Below are 22,700 nucleotides of genomic sequence, written 5' to 3'. Positions count from 1 at the left end.
GTTCAGAATTACTTCCATGCATGAATACCCAGTTGAGAGAACTGATGGGTATTTCATATCACCACTAGCATCCAATTCCTAATTTAGAATTTCCTTTGAATGCACTTAATTACAGTTGGGAATCCACCTGATCATGCAGAGATTGAGCATTCTCTGGACTTTGGTATTGAACCATAACATTACTCTTTGCTAAACAGTGAGCAGTCACCTGAACAGTCTGCATTTGAAAAGCTTTTCATTTTTGATGTGTTGCAATAAGTACATTCTTTGGATTTTCTGACTGTTAGAACTATTTTATGCACTCTATGGGTTTTGTTCAGTATTTGTAGTGACTTGCAAAGCCAGTGAATTCCAAGCAAGTCTCTCTTTCTGAGGGTCTGCTTTCATCATGAGTTACAGCTGCTGTTTCAGCTGGGTTATTTTCTGGACAAATGCTCATGATTTTAGGTGATTCATTTTCACTGTATTTCAATTTTTATTTCCTCATTTTAATATCACAGATGAAGGCCTCACTCTTGCTAGCATTAGGCTTCAGTTCTGCAGCATCTGGAGTCCTGTGCTCCCTGGGGACCCCGGGGTGGCTGAGCAGTGCTGACCCTGCCAGCCCAAGGGCTCAGCCCTGCCAGAGTGAGGTTGCCACAGTCTGAACAGGGAGTGAAATCTCTGTGCTGTGGGGCTGGTTAGATCTCTGCAGGGTAACTGAAACCCAATACTGACAGCTGCCTTTTGGTCAATTTTACAAGTGCTTTGAAAGACCAAAAATTATTCTGAAAATGGGTCAGAATTAAGCTGTTTTGGAGTTGCTTAAATGTAGCAAAGTATTAACAGGAGCCTCAAACATGGATTTTCTGGCTGTACACTCCTGTGTTTGGGTACTCCTGTGTTTCAGTCCTTCCCAGTCTGATTCTTAAAATGCACAACCTCACTAGGAAGGAAAATAGTTAGTAGGTTGTTTTTAATTGAAGAAAATGGAAAGAAGAACTCTAGAAAAAGACATCATCAATGTGTAAAAGGATATAAAATTTTGAAGCTGATCTTAGTGTTTCTTTTTTAAAAGAATTACTTGGCTGTACTGTATCACTTCAGGGGTGTGGAGCGAGGGGCGAGTGAAGTCAGTGTAAATGAGGTATTCAGTGTCAGCATCCACTTCTAGACCCTCCTGTAATATTGCTCTGTAATAAGGGAAACAAATTTATCATCCTCAATGGTCATAAATTAATGGAATTACTTTTTTTCCTCCTGGCTTTGTTCTGTTGTGTTATCTGCTTGAAAAGCATTGGTTTTCCTTGGAAGGGTCAGGTGTTGGATTAATCCTAGTTAAGCTGAGCCTGGAGAAAACTCCCTCACAGTTGAACCTGGCAAGCATCCCTCTGGGCCAGCAGCTTGGCCTTGAGCTCCTGTGGTTGCTCTCAAAGCTGCAGCTGCCCTGCTGGTAGGATGATTACGTGGCTGTGTCAGTTTGGGCTGTATTAACTAAAATAAAACACAGCTTTCCCCTCATGGTGGCAGTCCCTTAGTAGAGAGGAGCATTCAGGGTGCTGCTGCACTGGAGTGGTTCTTGGCTAGCAGAGTTAGATCTTGGAGCTGGAGCCAGCTGGCAGAGTTTGCAGAAGTTTTGGGGCTCCTGTAAATGAAGCTGCAGTAACCCCAGAGCTGGCTCCAGGCTCCAGGCTTGCTCTGCAGGAACCTCTGCAGACACTGAGCATCAGGGGCTGCTGAGGGACCCCTCCTACTGCGTTCCACAAGGCTTTAGAAAACCTCTGATGGGGACGTGATGGGCAGTGTGTGATGCAGGAGGAGACTCTGATCCATACCTCTCAAGAAATGCCTGTGAAGGGCTTTTGTTGTCCCCAGGAGAGCACAGCCTGGGAGATCTGTCAGGTGGATCCCAGCAGCTGGAGTGTTTGAACGTGTGTTTGGAGGGGCAAGCTGCCGTATTTATCAATCTCCATCCCTTAAGTTGTTGGTTCATTGTGACATGGAGTCTTGTTTGATGCCTTTTATACTTAACCATTCTTACAGTTCTAGTGTTTGAGTACTAAAACTGCTTTTGACTGTGCTGCCATTGCTGCTTATACTCTCTCGCTCTTGATCCTCCATAAAGCTCCTTTATTTTGATGATCCTTTGTGGCCTTCCTGCATTTTACAGCTGTGGCCTCTCTTTGTTGCCTTTGTTCATGTGTGAATTCATATCCTTTCCAAACATTTAGCCTCCCTTTTATTTATTTACTTATTTATTTCCACTTTAATGACCCTGACAACTTTGGTTCCAGTTCATCTGAAACAAACAAAACAAAACCATGAAAAAACCCCACCAAAATCCATGAAACTTTGATTGTATCTTTTTTTCTTTTTTTTTCTCTTGTTTTTGTTTTTTTTTTTCAAATGCAGATTGTATTTTCACAGACTTGTGTTCCAATTTACTCAGCTTGGTTTTTTAAGCTGCAGTATTGGTTTTGCTGAGTATAACTTGGATTGGCTCTTGGTCTGGTGACCAAAAATTGTACCTAGCCTCATGTTCAGTTTGTAAAGCTGAATTTCACATATTTAATGTACCTGATAAATATATTGTATGTATGTACAATATTTAATGTTGTTCACATATATACATATATTGTATTTATATAGATAAATGGCTGGAAACTCTGACCCATAATTGCATTTCTGTTAAATGTTTGTCTAGAGTATGGATTTGGTTTCATTTATATGAAATAATACTAGCTGAGCAATTGGTCACATTTAATATTATAGTCAAATAACTCCTCAATTTAATATTTTAAAAGATTTTTTTCAATATGAAGTGTTCCTGCTTTTGCAGTTTTTCTGACTATCAGTAAATGCTTTCAGCTCACTTTCTCATTACTTAAATCTGTAATGAATGTGTTCTTACAGCTTTTTGACAGGCTGCTTTTTCACACCAAAGGAAACTCCATCGGTTGCAAGCCTGGAATCAAAGAGCAGTTATTTTTTTCCTTAAGTGTAATGCAAATCAAATCCAAATTCTTAAATTTGAAGCCTATACAAACGTAGCACTTGGTAGCTACTCCATCAATCCTCCCCAAATTTTGAATTTGACTCCTGCTGACTTGTTAGCAATGTATAAAATGAGACCGAATGCTAATCTGTGCTTTGCCTTGGCTTTCTGCTCTGTGTTGTCTTGGTGTTTGCGTCTTACCTCTTACGTCTGTGCTGTTTGTTCCCTCCCCTGTTCTCTAATCCTGCCCTCCCCTCCCTCCCTGTTCCTCCTCATTGTCCACACTGACCCATCAATCAACCAACAACAATCCCCCCTTCGTCGTGGTGATCTGCCCTGCTCTGGTTGGTGGCTCCGTGCTTGGGTGGCTGTGTGTTGTGCTGGACCAGTTCACCCAAATATGGCCTTCTTGCTGACAGGTATCACTTCTGTGAGAAGTGTTTCACTGAAATCCAGGGGGAGAATGTCACCCTGGGTGATGACCCTTCCCAGCCTCAAACGTAAGTTGCTTCCTTTCTTCTGCCTTTTTTAAAGGATGGGGTCTGTGGTCCTGGTTTGATGTTAAAAACCTATGACCCGTGGGGGTGTCTGTGGGGGGGAAGTGCCTGCTTTCTAAGAGAAGGTGTTTGCAGTGACAGATGAGGAGCAGTTGTTGCTCTCTTGGCTCTGTCAGTCTGCCCAGCAATGGTGTTTGTGCCATGGTACCAGGCGTGCACCCTGGTCACAGGGGGGACAGGCTCTAGGCAGCGTGGTTGGAGGGGTGGAATGGAAGCTGTGTCAATAAATGTCACTAATCCGTTATCTTTCCAAGTGAAAGACGTTGGCTAATGCTGATGTCTCACATTTTGAAGCACAGGTTTTGCTTATGAAGCCAATGGCTTGTCTTTAACCTGGCCAGAAAACCAGATGCTTTGAGGAACACAAGCTGTTTTGGAAGGTGGCTGCTTTACAGATGCTAGCTCCCCTTGTTCTGTCTGTTTGAAATTTATCCATATATTTGGGTATCTCTTATTTTGCTTCCAATTTACACAAAAAGTGAAAGGGGGAAAATCCTTTCTGCATGTTAAAGTAAAACAAACAGAATTGGTTTCTCCGAGTAGAAAATACAAATCTGCTTTCTTCAGACTTGAGGTTCCCTGCAGTTCAGGAAAACATGATGCTATCTGAGCCTCTGATATAAATGTACTACTGAGTTTTCATATTAACTCTTTGTCTCTAGAACCATCTCTAAGGATCAGTTTGAAAAGAAGAAAAACGATACGCTAGACCCAGAGCCGTAAGTACCAGACTTGGTGGTGTTAACATCATCTCACTGCTTTCACTCACCCTTCAGACAGCACTTCAGAAATTAGGCAGAGAATAAGTATAGTCCTCCTTTTTTCCCCAACTCTGCCCAAACAGGCTGCAGAGTCTCTCTCTAGAGTTCCTAGCACAACACAGAAACTTGATGTCTCCCACTGATACCCGAGAGGAAAATGTGAGCCTGTTTTAGAGGCAGTTTCTCTATTTGGGTAATCCCTAAGGTGTGTTCTGCAAGGCACTTCACAACGGGCAGAAAATTGCCCTCCCTGAGTGCCTGTAGGGGTGCACATGGGGGTTCTGTGTTTCCCAAACACGGTTTTCTCCTCACCTGAGCTTTTCTCCTCACCTGAGTGCTTCTCCCACTGAAGGAGGCATCCTCTTGCCCTGTGTCTGTTACCCTCAGGAAGTTCAGTGAAATCCACGCTGAACATTTCTTTAGCAGCACTGTTCTATTTTTCCTGCTGTCCTTAAGTACCTGAAGCAAGACTGTTGCTTTGTTCTTTGGCTGTTTGCATTTGGATTTCTTCTCTCATCTTTGCAAATGCTCAGTGGAGCTCCTCCCCCAGACTTCTGAAGGTAGACTGCTGAGATGGACCCAAATCCATTTGGCTTCACAACCAACACTGCAGTCTTGACTGGGAAAACCTCTGATGGTTTTCCCATCCAAAAAAAGAATTTGACATGTTATTTTGACCAAGAAAAAGACTGCAGCAGACCCATGGAGGTGAAGACAAGCTAATACATGTTCTCTTGGCACAGTGATTCCCGAGTGACAAGTTTTTACATTTACAGTAAGTTGAGCAACCATTTAGTCAGCTTGTGGTTGTTGCAACAAATGAAAATTAGATCTGTGGAGGTATTGTTGAGCTGAGTTCTGTGAAGCTGGGAAAACTCAGAACTCTGCTTAGAAGAGCATAGAAAGGTCCCAGGAAAAGTTGTGCTTGAAAGCCCATTTTGAAACCAGTACATTTTGCAGTTTTTTAATGTGTGTCTGTGTACATATTACTTGAGATTAATAGAGGGATATCTGAAGCTGTTCTGTTGAGGTGGGGTTTTTAAAGCTGACACATAAATTGGGCCTGATAAAGTTGAATTAGCTCTTAGCAGAGGAATGTAAAAACCTCTCCTTCTTACAAGTAATTTTCCAGAATTCAGCCTAACAACAAAAGTGATTGTCTGCTATTTCTTCTTCTCAGGTTTGTTGACTGCAAAGAGTGTGGTCGGAAGATGCACCAGATTTGTGTATTACATTATGATATTATTTGGCCTTCAGGGTAAGATGTTTGCTAGTGTTTTACCCCTTGTACAAAAGGATGAGTGTGGTTTAGGTAATTAAGACTTTCTGCCTTTGCTCTTCAATGTGCAGCTGCTGCCCTTTTGAACTGAGTATGAAAGGACAACCTTTCTAAATAAAATACAGGGGTTTTGGTGTTTGGGTTATATTTCAGTATATTGGGATGAAAATGGGCATGAAACCAACTTGTTCATATACCCAGATTTCTGTGATTTCTTTCTAAATACTGAACAATGGAAGCTGCTTGGGGGTAAGTTTGTATACTACAGAACACAAGTGCAGGTGTAATGGCTTGGCAGAATTAATTAGCTCAAAAAGGCTTTAAGTGCCTCAAATACTGAGAGATACTGGCTGCTTAGATCCTAAGAAAAGTATATTTTACTCTGGTATTTAAATTAAGGATTTCAAATGTTGGGCTTAAATTAGCCAGTAATGGGCTTATGCTAAGTTTTTGGCTTTTTTCTTTCACTGTAGGTTTGTTTGTGATAATTGTCTGAAGAAAACTGGTAGAACACGCAAAGAGAACAAATTCAGTGCAAAAAGTGAGTTTGATATTTCTGGTTTTATTTTCATCCTTTTCCCTACCACTCCCAATAGCTTTTTGACCAAGACTTTCTGTTGTCATGATAAACAGTTCAGAAATATTTGTAAAATGCTTTAGTAGCTGTCAGCATTTTAATCAGCATTTTAAAGACTTCTTTGTGTTCAGTCTTAGATGTCAGAAAACCTCAAGCAGCATTGTGTCCTTGTTTTTCTTAGACTGGAGAAAATAAAACAACAAAAGGGGTGGGGGAGCAGAACAGGAGAAACACAGAGCTGCATGGGTCTTACTGGCTACATTCAGATGTGTTTCCATGTAGCATTGAAACTGCAGTAAATTACTGTCACCTCTGGGCCACTTAACACATAGTAAGAAGTTGTAGTGTGTTTCAGGCAGTGCCAAGCACTGATGTCCTTGAAGAGCTTTCCTTGCTTCCAGAGCAAACTCTGGTATCAGAACTTCCTCTGGAATGAGTAACCAATTGTGCTGCATGTCTAGATGTTCCTGGATGTAATCATCTTGTTGAAATGTGCACAAAAAAGAGTGCCAAAAGCTGCTAGGTCAAGGTGTCTCAGTCTCTTTAATAGTTCTTACACAAGCATTTGTTGCATGCATTTCATGGCAGAGAACAAAAACTGAAAACTTTTACTCATACACATTTAGGGAGGTGAAGAGTAAGGGCTAGCATTGGAAATGCAGTGTCAGTGGCATAAAGTAGGAAAAAAAACATGGATGTAGAAGCCAAGAGGGTCATTATGACACTTGAACAACTAGAACTTGCAGGTACACTTGATTTCCTCCTTATTCTTCTCTATTCCTGGGAAGTTCTGGGAATTGCCTCCTGATTCTGTGACTTTGCAAGCTTGAATCTTGCAAATTGTAATAAAGGGGTGGTTACACATTGAATGTAACTTCTTGATAATTTTGTGTGTGGTTGATTGCATAATAACAGGCTTGGAAGGGCCTGATTTGGAGATGGTAATGCTGGATGAGACCTATTAGGTTACAGAAATCAAAATGGTCTCTGGAGAAACCTGACACATGCAAGATAGTATTGTTAAAAAGGTGAAAATTAGTCTCATTAAAGCCAGATAAAGACTGTAAATGAACATTAATAAAATGATGGCATAAAAATGTAGTTTTAGATAACTATTTTAAATAGGTGACTCTCTCATTACATGCTGACTTTACAGCATCTATTGATTTTAATTAGCTTAAAGTGTGCTATTCCTTGGGTGTCTGCAGTTCTCTGACATAGAATAAAGTTTGAGAAACCAGCCATTTAGTTTTAGGTAACCACTCTATTCTTTGGGGAGCTGGAGAGGGAAATAGTCAGGCTTTTTTCCTTTCCATTGATTTACTTTTCTTTTCCCTGCTGTTTGGCTATTTTGCTTTCTTTTTTCCATGATGTTTTGAGTCTTGTAAATCCTCTGGTGGGCTCAGCTCTTGACATCAGTTTTCTTGAACAGTACTCTGGTGGCACAGGAACAGGGAAGGAAAGCCTGCCCTTGTTGTCAAAACCTTCACCTTACTACTTGACCTAAAAGCAAACAAAAGCAAAGCAGGTTTGAAACCTTAATATGTTTCCTCTCCTCCTCCTCCCCATGAAAACCTTGACTTAGAACTGCCACCAGCATTTCTGTGCTCCCTCAAGCACACTGGCACAGCTGCTAATAATGGAGAGAGCACATCCTTCAGCTGCTATTGTTCAGCTTTTATGGTTATATTTGTGTTTGTTATATATATTAAATTGGTTATCTTAACCATATTGCAAGCAAGTTGCATGAAGCTGACTGACAGCATGCCAAATATAACCATAAAGCAGTGTACAGCTGGATTGGGCTGTGAAATTCCTAACTTTTGAAGTGTTTTTCTCACAAAGATCTACAAAAAAAAAACCCAGTAGCTAATTCAAAGCTGTTCAAAGACCAGAGATATCCTGACAAATAAGTCACAGAAGGTAGCTTCCTGACAGAAAGTCACAGTAAGCCAGAAGTCTGACTTCCTATCTGCCTGATTACTCATCCAGTAACAAACATCTGGCCACTGCTGCTGCAACACAACTGAGTCCTCAAGCAGACTGAAAGCATTCTCTGATGGGTGCCTTTCTTCAAGTTTGCACTGCAGTTTTCCTGAACTTCAATTGGAAGTACACAAGTTAGAGAAGCCCAATCCCCAAAATCTGGTTGCTTTCTAAAAGAACTTGTACATTCTAATCTATCAAAATATGTGGATTTAGATCCTTTCCTTACACTGCATGTCATCTTAATGCTGCCCATTTCTTGTATCTTCTTGTTTGGTGTTTTTTGGTTTTGTTTTTCAAGTTTCAGTGCATTGTAGCATAAGGAAGGGAGCAGATACATTTGGTTGCTTAGCATTGGAAAGATGATAAAATGAAAACACAAGACAGTAGAGTTAACAAAATGGCTTTCTAAAAATGTGCCAACTCCTGAGCTGCAATGGAGCCCTTTCTTTTTTTCTGTTTGTCTTCAGAGAAAACAAAACAATTTATTCAGGAATTACTTGTGAATTACCTTGAAAATTCTTTTAATTCCTTTAAAACCAACCCCCTTCTATTATATATAGAAAGCTGAATAGAGTGGTACAGGCTGGGAAAGGCTGGGACAGGCCAGAGTGTTGGATTTGGTGGTGGGCATAGTGTAGTTTTACTTTACCCTGCCTTTAAATTTTAATTACTGTCTCCCAATTAAGTGATAGTTAGACTGTGGTGTGCTGGGGATAGCCACAGAATCTCACTTGTCAAGGGAAGAGATTAAAAGATGTAAAACAAGATTGCTGCATTGGGCAATTTCTATAAACTGATTGTAAGGATTTTAATTTACAAATCCCTTGGGAAGTCAGCCCTTCCTTTGAGTATATGTCTCTTTTGTCACCAGTATTGGAGCCTAAACTAATTTCTAGTGTAGATATTTCAGTGCAGTCTTTTCTGTGCAAGCTGTAGCAAGTCAGAAAGAAGAACCACCAGCCTGGGCCATAAAAATGAAGTAGGAATACAAGTTGGTAAAATAAGTACAGCAGGGCAAGAGAAATAGTCATAAATCTTTAAGTCAAACCAGTGTGCCACTTCCCTTTTCTTAATTTAAACTCCAGTCTTCATGTTAATTTCTGTGATTTGTTGTGGGTGTATTTGAAAACCATCACATCCTGTAACACTTCAGCAGTGACTGTCCCCACAAAAGCTAATTGTAAATGTCAAACCAGGGGAGGGGATCTGGACAAAAGGTGGACTTGAACTTGGAAAGACCTCTATCACTGTGGAAGAACTATTTAAGGTTTCTGTGCAGATTATTGTAACTGTTCAATCCATAAGCTCTCCTGAAAAGAAAAAGCAATGAAATCTCCATTGAAGTCAAAAGGCTTTTCATTTCTGTTGATTTGCTTTGCTGTGCTTGAAAAGGTGTGGCATTGAGCCAGATCTATAAAGTGATGTAATCTCTGTCAAAGCCAGAGAGTGTTTTTGTTAGGAGAAAACATTTGCAGTGTTCATAAAATAAGCCTGCAAATCTAAAAATGGTGTTTAAAACCTTCTTTGTTAGGTCACTTACTAAGTAATTATCCCACTGTCGTGGTTTCAGCTTCCACGTTAGGGTATGAACACTTCAGGCTTGGGTAAAAGCATGGATGGTTTTGCCTTTTTAATTGTGGCTGCATAAATAAAACCATCAGATTTTCATATGGAGGTAAATTGAAGGGGGGAAAAGCCTACGTCTGACTGAGGAGCAAGCTGAAAGACACAGCAAGCATGGGAACACCCTGAACTTAACGGGGATTTCTCCAGTATTCACATTTTCATTCTCATGTTCTCCCCCTCCATTTCTAGGGCTGCAGACCACACGTTTAGGAAACCATTTGGAAGACAGAGTCAACAAGTTTTTACGGCGACAGAATCATCCTGAAGCTGGAGAGGTCTTTGTCAGAGTGGTAGCAAGTTCAGATAAGACAGTAGAAGTTAAGCCAGGAATGAAATCCAGGTTAGTTCTATTAATTACAATAAAGGTGATTTTTTTTTTTTTTACCTTATCTTAGTTTATTTTTTTAATTATTATTACTTTTGTTATTTTGAAGTCTTCCTCCATAAATATTTGCTAACTGTACCAATTTTCAGCCTCATCAGTTTGCACCTTTCTAAAGCATAGGCATGAGTAAGATTAGGAAAGGTAAAAAAAGTAGAATGCTGGAAATGAGCTCAGAGGAGGTGACAACTGAATCTGAGCTGTCGAGGGTGGGTAGTGGGGACAGGCTGGTTTGGGTTATAAAACTGATTTTGTATTAATAGATCTTGAGAGAGCCTGACCACATTTCAGCTAACATTACAGAACTGATAGTTTAGTTTGGAGTAGTTCTGTTCCTTCATTTTGTTGTGTTTTTAGAAATGCTTTAGCTTTCAGAAGTTACTTTTAATTTCCTTCTTTGTAAATGAAAATATTAAAAAGGTTTATTGAATGAAGTATTTTGGCTTTAATGCATAAAGACAGTGGTTTTGTGACATCACTTGATGGTAATGCATCAGGTTTTCTACTCTGCAACGTATTTAATAGCTTGTGGTTTCCGAGTATGCTCTTGCACTCAATGATTGCCTGTTGGGTCATATATTAACTCCATGGAAACTGTCTTTCCATGATTTTTATAGCAACAAGACTCCCTGTTTTAATGCTGCTCTGACCTGTCCCTGTTTAACTGCTGCAAAAACGTTTCGAATGAGTTAAAGTAAGGTTGAAAAGAATTTCTTTGTTCTGGTAGGACAGTGGTTAAATAATTGGCTTTTTGTGTTGGCTTTTTTTTTTTCCTGCTCCCTCCAATGACCCTTTCCTTCAGATTTGTGGATTCTGGTGAGATGTCAGAATCCTTCCCTTACCGAACCAAAGCTCTGTTTGCGTTTGAGGAGATTGATGGAGTTGATGTCTGCTTCTTTGGCATGCACGTCCAGGAGTATGGCTCAGACTGCCCCCCTCCAAACACAAGGTACTCTTTCACTTCTGTACCAATGGTCTGTGCTTAGAGAACATCCTGCTGCATTCACTGGACAGTTTGTCTCAGACACAGAAGCTTGGGAGATCTGTTTCAGCTCTGTGGCAGAAATAAGTCCTACTGCAGGTATGACTGCAGGTGACTTTGAAGGGGAAAACAGATGTTACAACAAAAATTGTACAGTTTTTGTTATTGTGTAGTTAATTTTGCCTCTTCAACTGTATTCTTGCTGTCTTAACAAACATATACTGCCCATCTTTTGCTTTTGAGACCTGCTTATACCATAACCAGATACTTAAGTATGCATTAAAGTAAAACCATAGTTAATTTTTCTTTGCTCAGTGTGGCTGGATGAGTATCTACTGTAAAAGTCAGGTCTCAGCAGACAACACAGATGTTCAGCCACCCATGATCTCCTGTCATTCTGCTCCCTGCAGGCGTGTGTACATATCCTACCTAGACAGTATCCATTTCTTCCGCCCCCGGTGTCTCCGGACTGCAGTTTATCATGAAATCCTCATTGGATATTTGGAGTATGTGAAGAAACTTGGGTAAGTGACAGCTGTAAAGAAAGAAAAATTCATTCTTAGCATTCTTTTTTAATCCCAGATAGCTTCTCACCTGCCATAGTCTCTCTTTTCTTCTCCCCTCTCCAAGATACGTGGAACTCATGCAGTGCAGAGAGGAATTTGGATTTTATCATTGTGTTCCTGCTGCTGTTAGGATTCTTAAACTGATGGCATGTTATCTTTTGATCAGAGCTTCACGTGATGTTTAAGCTTCATAATTATATGCTGGACCTTTTCTTTGAGGTTATTTTATTAAATGGAGATTATTGCCTCAGCATCTTTGTTACAAAGGAAAAAGAAAAGGAGGGGAAAAAACCAGAAAGCCAGAGGTCTGAATTTGTATCTCAGTTTCTCTGAGTTAATTTTAAGACAAAATGGTTAAAGTTTTTTTTTTTTTCCTGTGGCTGAAATGCAGGTATGTGACAGGACACATCTGGGCCTGTCCCCCCAGTGAAGGAGATGACTATATTTTTCACTGCCATCCACCTGATCAGAAAATACCCAAACCCAAACGTTTGCAGGAATGGTATAAGAAGATGCTGGACAAGGCATTTGCTGAGAGAATCATTCATGACTACAAGGTTTGTTACTGTTTACTTCCTCCTAAGTGTGGGCTTTTCATTTGAAGGTAGCACTGTTCTTTCCTAAGACTATGGTAGTGTTGTACACAGGCTTTTATTCTCAGCTAGTGTCTTCATTTCCTTAGATTTTTCTGAAGGTGATGCCTTTCAGACTGAGTCTCCCTTAAATTTTGCTTCTGCATTAAGAGAGGCATGCAAGAGCCTGCCTCCACGTGCTTGTCTTTCACAGTGATCTGCTAGGCAATGAGGGTTGTAGCTTGCTCAGGTTTTTGTAGAATTTGTTTTCTTCTGGTCATTCTGGAGGATTGGGTGGAATACTGGACCCCCACTAGTGTTTAATCAAAATAACTGCTCATGAAACAGCTGCTTCTCTTAAATAGAAAATGGTGATTTTCATAATTGGAGAATATCACACGTGTACCCAAGGAAATAAATTACAGATGGTAAAGGTAGCATTTGCCACTCCTTGCATGTTAAAATTTACAAGAATTTCTTAATGGTAGTAACAGTGTGGGGAAAAAATGATGTTTTGATTGTGAGTGACAGTTACCAAACGTGTGGAACAGAGCAGCATAGAGCAAGCCTTGTCAGCTGATCCAGTGTAGCAAAGAGCTAGGAAAATCTGTCTCTCTCCTAATAAGGTGGGCTTGAAATTATTCCAAATAAAAAAATTGGCTAGTCTTGTATGTGCTTGTTAAACACAGTGCATTTAAGCCACATACAACACCTGTTCCTTTTCAGAATGCTTGGTTTTCTCACTCTTTGTGGCTGGTTGGTCCCCAGGAGCTTCAGCCAGTGGTCAATGAAGGACACAGGCTGCCCCCAGTTCCCCTCCCACCACCAGATTTAATATTCCTGTGCAGTAGCTGGCTGGGACATGCAGGATTCTTCTGCAGTTACCAGGTTTATTGCACACACACCAGGCAGCCCACACGTGGGGCTTTGCACTTCCAGTTCTGTAAGAGAAAGGGCTGGGTGAGAGACATGGTGTCACCAGCACAGCTCCTGCTCTTGTTCCAGCAGCAGTGCAGGGAAAGCTCAGTGGGTCAGGCTTCACTTTTAATTGGTGTAGTTACCAGGAAGGGGGTTGTTAAGTTTTCCAGGGATATCTCTGTCCCTCCCATCATTCAGGAGCATGAACCAGTTGTGTGATGGAGGTTCAGGACAGCCTCAGCAACTGTCTTGCTCAGATGGAACAGGGAGTGGGCTGTTACCAGTATTGCCAGGACAGTTTCTGAGCTGCACCCAGAACAGGAGACCTGCCAGGAGTGGGCCATGGCCATAAGGGAGGCACAGCTCAGAGTAACACCTGGATCCTGGTTCTGGTTCTCCTCTGTCCTAAGTGGTCTTCAGTTATTTATTCTTTGTGTTGTGTGATGCACTTAACAGGACATCTTCAAACAAGCAACTGAGGACAGGCTGACAAGTGCCAAGGAGCTGCCTTACTTTGAAGGTGATTTCTGGCCCAATGTGCTGGAAGAAAGCATTAAGGAGTTGGAGCAAGAAGAGGAGGAAAGAAAAAAGGAAGAAAGCACTGCAGCTAGTGAAACAACAGAGGTGAGTTAACATCAGTGCTGTGTTTGCTCCTGACTCACAAAGCTGACAATGCTTTAATAAACTGGAGAGTTCACATCCAATTAACTAGAAAAGAAGGTCAATCACATCAGATGTTAAATCAGGGCTTCCTCCAACTACATATCTGGATTTCTTCTTGGATAACAAACACACTGATGGCTTGTTTGGGTTTTTTTGTAGCAGAATCAGAAGTCAGTTATGTCAGTTCATCTCTGGTCTCAGAGAAACATGTTAAGCTGCTTTTGGATTGCATCATGCCTGCTGCATTTGCTTGCAGTCATTTGGCTGAGCTTCTGCTTCACACCTTTGCAAATCACCTTCAGTATTTGCATTTTGAAAGATCCTGTGTTTTTTAAAGCTGAATTAAATTTTGCTGTTATTTAAGCAAAGGTGCTCATAGTCATTTGCAACTGGAATGGCCTGAAATTTAAAAGTATTTAATGCAAGCTTTGCATTGGTATGAAACATTGATCCTGATCCCTAACCAGCAGTCTCTTTTAATACATTTTTTAAGAAGTTTCTTTCTCAGGATTCTGGCCAGAATTTCATTATTCATTTTTATATCTGTCTCGATTGTATCTGTATCCAAATGATTCTGGCACTTACACACTGTCCTTTTCACTTGTGGTTTGCAGCAAGGTGTTTTGAAAACAAATATAGTAAGAAAATCTGAAGTCTTAACAGATGGATGTAGAACCAAAAGCTTTTAACTGAGGAGAGAGTGGATTCAGCATGGGTACTGTGACAGTTTGCATATAGCCTGTGTTAAGTGTGACTGTGGAGTGATGGACTTAATCCATCAATTCCATTATGTCAGAAAGCTCCTTCTGTTAAGCCTGAGCAGCTCCTTCAAAGCTAATATGGTGTGTTGCTGTGGTTTTTATGGGACCATAAAGTTAATAATTTTCTCCTTGTTCCTTCTGAGTGTATCTTTTAATATTAAAATATTTCAACAAACACAGCAGTTTGAGAGCAACTGCACGTACCTTGGGTTTCCAGTTGCAGTCCTCTGCTGCTAACAGTATCATTTCAGTAAATCACAGCATGCCCTTCCAGTGAAAACACCAGTGTAAACCTCTACATCTAAGAGGAGAAAAGAGGAATTTTAATAAGCCCAGAGCAGCTGACTGTGAACCCAGACAGGTTCTGTCTGCCTGAAGTCAGAAGTTACCATCCCTGTGGTCCTACCCACTGCCACTGGTGTTGCTTGGGGTAGGAGGGGAAAAAAATCTGCATCCAGGTTGCTGAACATGTCATCCAAAAAGCAACAAAGAAATCTGACAGTGTGGTCTGACTTGGCTGAGAAAAAGGAGTGAAATTCAGAGTGTGGGAACCTCTGCAGTACAGTCACCTGAACTTGTGTCACTTTGTGGGGGAAGCTCTGCCCAGCAATGGGCATCTGCAGGTGTAAAACACTTGATGAGTCTTTGCAGTTTGCCATGTACTGAGATGGTACAGAATGTGTCTTTTTGTAAAATTGCTAGTTGTCACCTTTATGTGGGGAGAGAGCTTCCAAAAGTCAACGTGTGCTCTGACTATTATTTAGAAGAGACTAAAGTATATAAATATTCAGGAGTTCTTAGAAAAGGTGCTGAAGGGACAAGACTCAGTGAGTAACAGGGTCTGTGGCAAACCTGTCTGAGTTTGTTAGATGCTATCAAAACCAAGTACAAAAGCAATCTTACAGCTGCTTAAAACATTTTTGAATAGCTTGGTACAAGTGACTGAATATAAACTTGTTAAAGGTGGAGTAGAAAGTCTAGAGTTAAACTCCTAAGTTTCAGTCTCTTCCTTTTAGTGTTCCAAGTTCTAGAATCTATGTTGATGCTGTAGAATGGTTGGGCAAAGGAGGATGTGCCCTAATTCCATCAAGGGGCTGGAAAATTTGGAGTAAAGAAATCAAGATGGAAACATACAATAGTTCATTTCTGAATACCTTCCAGCCACTTAGAGCTCTGTCTGTTTTCCCTTAAAATAGTGTAATTTTCATTTCCAAACAGGTTTGATCAAGAAATCAATAAAATTAGTTACAGAAAAAAAAAGATTGGACAGAGAAATTCTGTCTGTGCCTAATTATTGGAAAAGAAAGATGGCAACAGCCTATATATAGACCATCTGCAGTTGAAATATATTTGTTTTCTTTGAAAAAAATATGCTTGTACATAGTGTTCATGAAACTGCCTTGCACGTGCATTTATAAATAGATGTATCTCAGATTATTTCAGTGGCTTATTTATAATATTATGATAACCAAGATTCTAGCAGTTAGGGGATTTCTGCCGAGTGGTGAGCTCCCTGCTGAGGGCTTGGTTTTTATTTCTCAGGAACACGAGAAGTTTTAAAAGTTATTTCTGTTTTCACAGGTCATCTGAATACCATCATCTGCTGCTTTTTACTCTTCATATCTAGGGTTCAGTAAATGGTCACTGTGGTCTGCTTTGGTGTAACTAAGGCACAAATGAAGGTTTTGGGGATATTTTTTTTTTGAGCTGCATTATGCAGCAATAAGTATTCAGGGTGGAGAATACTGGATTTTGTTAGTTTCAAATTCTGTATGCTCTTATTTGTGCATTAGCCCTAAATTGGTTCAGTAAAACCAAAAAGGAAGATCAAAGCTCTAGCAAGCCTGTGAAACCCCAAATGCACAGCAAAGCAAAAGGCTGCACTTCTAGAAGTTATTTAAATCAGTTTTATTTGTGACTCATCATCAGATACCTGTAAGATCCTGTATAGCAAGCAGTGGAAGCTGAAGCACAATGTTTGAGAAGGAAAGCATCAGGATAAGATAGGAATTATTTAATGTATCTGCATACTTTAAAGTCTGTTTTTAAACAGAGTTTTTATTTGTTTGCCTGCTGTCTTGGCTTTTGATTGTTTTATGGAAGATAGGGTATATTTAACATGGTAATGGCTGATTTGCAGATATTGGAACAAAGTTCTGTTATTGAGAGCCAGGGTGTTTGACTTTCAGCTGCAGTGAATGGGAGAGCTCTTCCCTGGAGTGTAACATCTCCCCTGTACGTTTCTTGCAGGGGAGCCAGGGCGACAGCAAAAACGCCAAGAAAAAGAACAACAAAAAAACCAACAAGAATAAGAGTAGCATCAGCAGAGCTAACAAGAAGAAGCCCAGCATGCCAAATGTCTCCAATGATCTGTCTCAGAAGCTGTATGCCACCATGGAGAAGCATAAAGAGGTATAGTCAAAAGACACTGTGTAAAGGGAAGATTTTATTCCTGTAAATCCAGGCATGGTGACAGAACGGAAAAGCTGGAAGGAGTAAAGCTTGTGATTGCACTAGAACTTCTTCTGTTGTGTAACCACATATTGGAGGAGATTAGCCTAAACGAAGTTAATTAGATAACATTTGTAGCACACCATTACTGCAGCAGAACAGCAGCTTCTCCCTGCCAAGCTGATCTAACCTCATCGATTTTCTTATTTTCCCTCCAATTTATCTGCAGGTCTTTTTTGTGATTCATTTACATGCTGGGCCTGTAATTAACACTCTGCATCCTATTGTGGACCCTGATCCATTACTTAGCTGTGATCTGATGGATGGGCGAGATGCCTTCCTCACCCTAGCCAGAGACAAGCACTGGGAGTTCTCCTCGCTGCGCCGCTCCAAGTGGTCCACGCTCTGCATGCTGGTGGAGCTGCACACCCAAGGGCAGGATCGCTTTGTCTACACATGCAATGAGTGCAAACACCACGTGGAAACGAGGTGGCATTGCACTGTCTGTGAGGTAGGTGTACATCACCAGAAGCTTCTGCTCTCTCTTGCCCTACAGCCAAGCTTGGGTTTGGTTTGGGTTTTTTTCGTAGCGATTGCCCAAAGTTCCTCCAAATGAAACTTATCCTGATAAAAGGGCTGCTGAGCCTTAAGGGAAGGTGACCACCACAGTGGGGTACCTCTTCTTCTGGAATAAGTGCCCTTAGTTTCTTGACATGGAAGAGGCCAGTACTCTGGAATGGCTCCTGCTGCCTCATGTGTTCCATTAACGCTCCTCTGCATAGACAAGTTTTTACCTTTATTTTTTTAAGAACTTTATGACTGGGTGGTAGGGTATGAGTGCATCAGAGTGCTTCTGGATCTGCAGGCCAGTACTGATCCACCTCAGATGGATGTCCACAAGAGATTTGCAGTCCTCCTGCAGGTGGCTGGCCTTCTGCTCTGTATGTGGGACTTGGAGTTGCTGGGAGCTGTGTGAGGAGGCTGCCCCACTCCTCAGCCCAGCATCAGTGGTTACCTGCCCTTCAGAGCAGCTCAGATAATTGCTTCCTAACCTGGCTTGGTGCTCTCAGCACCGAGTCCTTTGAAGCACAGATCACTTCCACTGAACTGTGTTAGAGAGCAATTATGTGTGGAGTTATACGGGTGGACTTGAGGAGAGGGTCACCTCCAGAGGGCTTGTGATGACCTCTGGCTGCAGCCGAACAAAAAAATAACAATTTTTGAATAAGAGTGGTGTAGGGTTTTTTACTGCATTATTGCCATGTTTGTGGTAGAAGAGTTCTAATTAATCCCTCTGAGGACAGCACTGAATGGGGCTTCTTGAGGCAGGACTGCAGGAAGCAGATCATACACACCAGGGTAATTAAGTGGTGGAAGGGGAGGTGTGGCCTTCAGGTTTCTTATGGATAAGGGAGCGCCCTTCCTCCAGCAGAAGGGGACACTGCAGTGAAAACTGGGGGTGGGCAGGTTTGCAGAGCAGTGTCTGTCTTAGTGTGAAATTTGCACTTAATTTGAAAGTTGCTTTAGAGATTTAAAAAAAAAAAAAAAGTTTTAGGGTTGTTAGTATTAGTAATTACACCAAGAAGAGCTAAACAGAGAGCCAGACCATGGTTCTCAGGCAGTAGGTTTCCTTTACTAGCTGGAGGGTTTGGCCCTCCTTACCTAGGTAAGCAGCAAACATCACAGAACAGTGGATCAGATGGGAAGTGGCGGCTGCTGACAGCACCTGGCTCTTACCCTGCTTTTGTCCTGGGTGTTGGTACCCACGGACACCCAAAGCAGGCTTCCCCAGCAGGCTGGTGTTGCTCACCTAGCACGGCTCTTGCTCTCCTGCTGGTTCAGTTCCTGCTCTGTAGACAACTGAGCTCTGGGTTTTCTTTGCTTTCAGGACTACGACCTCTGCATTAACTGCTACAACACTAAGAGCCATGACCACAAGATGGTTAAGTGGGGCCTGGGCCTGGATGACGAGAGCAACAGCCAAGGAGAGCAGCAGTCCAAGAGCCCCCAGGAGTCCCGGCGCCTGAGCATCCAGCGCTGCATCCAGTCCCTGGTCCACGCCTGTCAGTGCCGCAACGCAAACTGCTCGTTGCCATCCTGCCAGAAGATGAAACGGGTGGTGCAGCACACCAAGGGCTGCAAGCGCAAGACCAACGGCGGCTGCCCGGTGTGCAAACAGCTCATCGCCCTCTGCTGCTACCACGCCAAACACTGCCAAGAGAACAAATGCCCCGTGCCATTCTGTCTCAACATCAAACACAAGCTCCGACAGCAGCAGATCCAGCACCGCCTGCAGCAGGCTCAGCTCATGCGCAGAAGGATGGCGACCATGAACACCCGCAACGTGCCTCAGCAAAGTTTGCCTTCTCCTACCTCAGCGACTCCTGGTACCCCCACGCAGCAGCCGAGTACGCCGCAAACGCCGCAGCCTCCTCCCCAGCCCCAGCCCTCCCCTGTAAGTATGTCACCGGCCGGCTTCCCCAGCGTCTCGAGAACTCAGCCCCCTACCACTGTTTCGACGGGAAAACCTGCGAACCCGGTGTCTGCGCCCCCGCCTCCGGCTCAGCCGCCGCCGGCCGCGGTGGAAGCGGCTCGGCAGATCGAGAGAGAAGCTGCCCAGCAGCAGCAGCAGCTCTACAGGGTCAACAACATGAACAATGGTTTGCCTCCTGGTCGCCCGGGACTGGTCAACCCCACGGTGGGTTCAGGGAACCAGATGCAGCAAGTCAGCATGAATGTACCCCGGGCCAACCCTGTGAGCGGCCCGGTGATGCCCAACATGCAGCCCGGGCAGTGGCAGTCGCCTCCCATGCCACAGCAGCAGCCGATGCAGCCCGGGATGGCCAGACCGGTGATGCCGATGGCGACGCCGCAAGCGGTGGCCGGGCCGAGGATGCCGGGCGTGCAGCAGCCCCCCCGCAGCATCCCCCCCAACGCGCTTCAGGACTTACTGAGGACCTTGAAATCGCCCAGTTCTCCGCAGCAGCAGCAGCAGGTTCTTAACATCCTCAAATCCAATCCTCAGCTTATGGCAGCTTTTATAAAGCAAAGAACAGCCAAATACGTGGCCAACCAGCCCGGGATGCAGCCGCAAGCGGGCATCCAGCCCCAGCCCGGGATGCAGCAGCCCCAGGCCGGCATGCAGCAGCCAGGCATGCACACCCAGGCAGGATTGCAGAACATGAACGCGATGCAAGCGGGAGTGCAGAGAGCCAGCGTTCCTCCCCAGCAGCAAGGGATAGGAGCTATGAACCCCCAGGGACAGGCAATCAACATTATGAACCCCGGCCACAACCCCAGCATGGCAAACATGACCCCGCAGTACCGAGAGATCCTGAGGCGGCAGCTCCTGCAGCAGCAACAGCAGCAGCAGCAGCAGCAGCAGCAAGGAGGGGCCGGCATGGCAGGAGGGATGGCGGGACACAACCAGTTCCAGCAGCCTCAAGGACCCGGAGGTTACCCTCAAGCCATGCAGCAGCAGCGGATGCAGCAGCACATCTCGATACAGGGGGGGTCCATGGGACAGATGGCTCAGATGGGACAGCTGAACCAGATGGGCCAGCCCGGCCTGGGGGCCGAGGGGGCTCCCAACATCCAGCAAGCCCTGCAGCAGCGCATCCTGCAGCAGCAGCAGATGAAGCAGCAGATAGGGTCCCCCGGGCAGCCCAACCCCATGAGCCCACAGCAGCACATGCTCTCAGGACAACCGCAGGCGTCTCATCTCCCCGGGCAGCCGATCGCCACCTCCCTCAGCAGCCAGGTGCGGTCCCCAGCACCCGTGCAGTCTCCCCGTCCCCAGTCCCAGCCGCCACATTCCAGCCCCTCGCCCAGGATACAGCCCCAACCCTCCCCTCACCACGTCTCTCCCCAGACTGGTTCCCCCCACCCAGGACTCGCAGTCACTATGGCTAGCTCCATGGATCAGGGACACTTGGGCACCCCGGAACAGAGTGCAATGCTTCCACAACTGAACACCCCCAGCAGGAGCGCGTTGTCTAACGAGTTGTCTCTGGTCGGTGACACCACCGGGGACACGTTAGAGAAATTTGTGGAGGGTTTGTAGCATTATGGGAGCATCACTTCTGGTTGGTTTTTGGTTTTTTGGGTTGTTTTGTTGGTTTTTTTTTTCCCTTTTGTTTTTGTTTTTTCGTTGGGTTTTTGGTTGTTTTTTTTTTTTTTTTTTCCTTTCGTGTTCTTGGACATTTTGTACTGAAAACTCAGACATCTGGGCTGTTTTGAATCCTAGATGGAACTGCTGCTTCCTACACATGGAAGAACGAATTGCTGTTTAAAAAATAAAAAAAAAAAAAAATAAATAAAAAAAAACAATACAAAGAATATATTTTTTTGTTAAAGCCAGGCGGTTAAAATATCTGGTCTCTTTTGTGGGTTTTTTTTTGTTTTGTTTTTATTTTTTTGTTGCTGTTGACTCATACCTTTTTTTTAACGGGGGAAAACAAGTTCATTATATTCATATTTTTTATTTGTATTTTCAAGACTTTAAACATTTGCGTTTAAAAGAAGAAAAAAAAAATAATATTCAGAAACTGTTTCCTGAAATAATGCAACATTATAATGTATCCCAGTAACTTTGACACGTTGTGGGAAGATTTTTTTTTTTTTTTCTATAGTGAACTCTGCAGGAGTTTTGAAGTATTACCCCTGGAAAGATAGGAATTGACTCTTGCACACAAAACCACACATTGGCCAATGCCAAAATCCTTGTCTTGCAGATGTAGAAATTGTTGCTTTGTTTCTCTGATAAAACTGGTTTTAGATGAAAATAGGGATGATCACTCTTAGACCGTGCTGATTTGAATAGAGAAGAAGCATTCTTTTCTTTCTTTCTTCTGTGTGAAACTTGAAATGAGGAAAAGCAATTCTAGTGTAAATCATGCAAGCGCTATAATTACTATAAATAAGAAAATCCAAGAAGATTCAATCACTGTATAGAATGGTAAAAAGAAAAACAAACTCATTTCTTACTTATAATATCATATTGTTAAATAAACTGTGTGCAACAGACAAAAAGGGTGGTCCTTCTTGAATTCATGTACATGGTATTAACACTTAGTGTTTGGGTTTTTTGTTATGAAAATGCTGTTTTCAACATTGTATTTGGACTATGCATGTCTTTTTTCCATTGTATATAAAGTATTGCTTAAAATTGATATAAATTACTGAAGTTTTTAACATGTATTCTGTTCTTTAAAAAAAAATCCATGTAAGAATGTTTAAGGTTTTTATTTATTTATATATTTTTTTGGATCATGTTCTTTGTAAGACATGGCTATGGATATTCACTCATTACACAGAGCAGGCAGAGGCAGCAGTCCCTGGAGCGTTCTCCACCTCTGGTTTACAGCACCCTGAGGTGATTGTTCCCTTCTGGGGGAGGGAGAGACAGAGAGAGAGGGGACGGGGAGTGGTTCCCATCCATCCACGGAGGATTTGCAGGTGTTCATCCCTAAGGGTTAACTGGAATTAAATTATTACAGCCGTTGCTTTTTACAAACTGCGTTAATTTAGAGAAGGATCACCAGGGGAAGGGGAGTAGAGAGTATTGAGTTAATTCTAGGCTAATTTATTTAGTCTACGGTAAAATATGAACCTATTGACTTTAACACTATTTTTCTGCTGTT

At 42.7% G+C, this 22,700-nt stretch overlaps 1 protein-coding gene across 5 annotated transcripts in view; it reads left to right on the top strand.

Moving 5' to 3' along the window:
* The window catches only part of CREBBP (CREB binding protein), an 85,396-nt gene extending 63,307 nt beyond the window's left edge, over positions 1 to 22,089 (top strand). For 4 of the 5 annotated variants that reach the window (XM_030460042.1, XM_030460041.1, XM_030460044.1 and 1 more), the window contains 12 exons: positions 3,394 to 3,474; positions 4,194 to 4,250; positions 5,473 to 5,550; positions 6,045 to 6,112; positions 9,953 to 10,103; positions 10,948 to 11,094; positions 11,538 to 11,651; positions 12,085 to 12,250; positions 13,640 to 13,807; positions 16,858 to 17,019; positions 17,288 to 17,569; positions 18,947 to 22,089. In XM_030460042.1, coding sequence (XP_030315902.1) covers positions 3,394 to 3,474; positions 4,194 to 4,250; positions 5,473 to 5,550; positions 6,045 to 6,112; positions 9,953 to 10,103; positions 10,948 to 11,094; positions 11,538 to 11,651; positions 12,085 to 12,250; positions 13,640 to 13,807; positions 16,858 to 17,019; positions 17,288 to 17,569; positions 18,947 to 21,121 — 3,649 coding nt within the window. In that variant the 3' untranslated portion in view covers positions 21,122 to 22,089. The remainder of the gene's footprint in view (positions 1 to 3,393; positions 3,475 to 4,193; positions 4,251 to 5,472; positions 5,551 to 6,044; positions 6,113 to 9,952; positions 10,104 to 10,947; positions 11,095 to 11,537; positions 11,652 to 12,084; positions 12,251 to 13,639; positions 13,808 to 16,857; positions 17,020 to 17,287; positions 17,570 to 18,946) is intronic. The other variant, XM_030460043.1, reaches the window with a different exon arrangement.
* The last annotated feature ends 611 nt before the right edge of the window (positions 22,090 to 22,700 follow it).

The sequence above is a fragment of the Calypte anna genome, chromosome 14, assembly GCF_003957555.1.
Source record: "Calypte anna isolate BGI_N300 chromosome 14, bCalAnn1_v1.p, whole genome shotgun sequence".
NCBI classification, from domain to species: domain Eukaryota; kingdom Metazoa; phylum Chordata; class Aves; order Apodiformes; family Trochilidae; genus Calypte; species Calypte anna.
The sequence above is the reverse complement of the archived record's forward strand: the minus strand, read 5'-3'. Positions and strand labels throughout refer to the sequence as shown.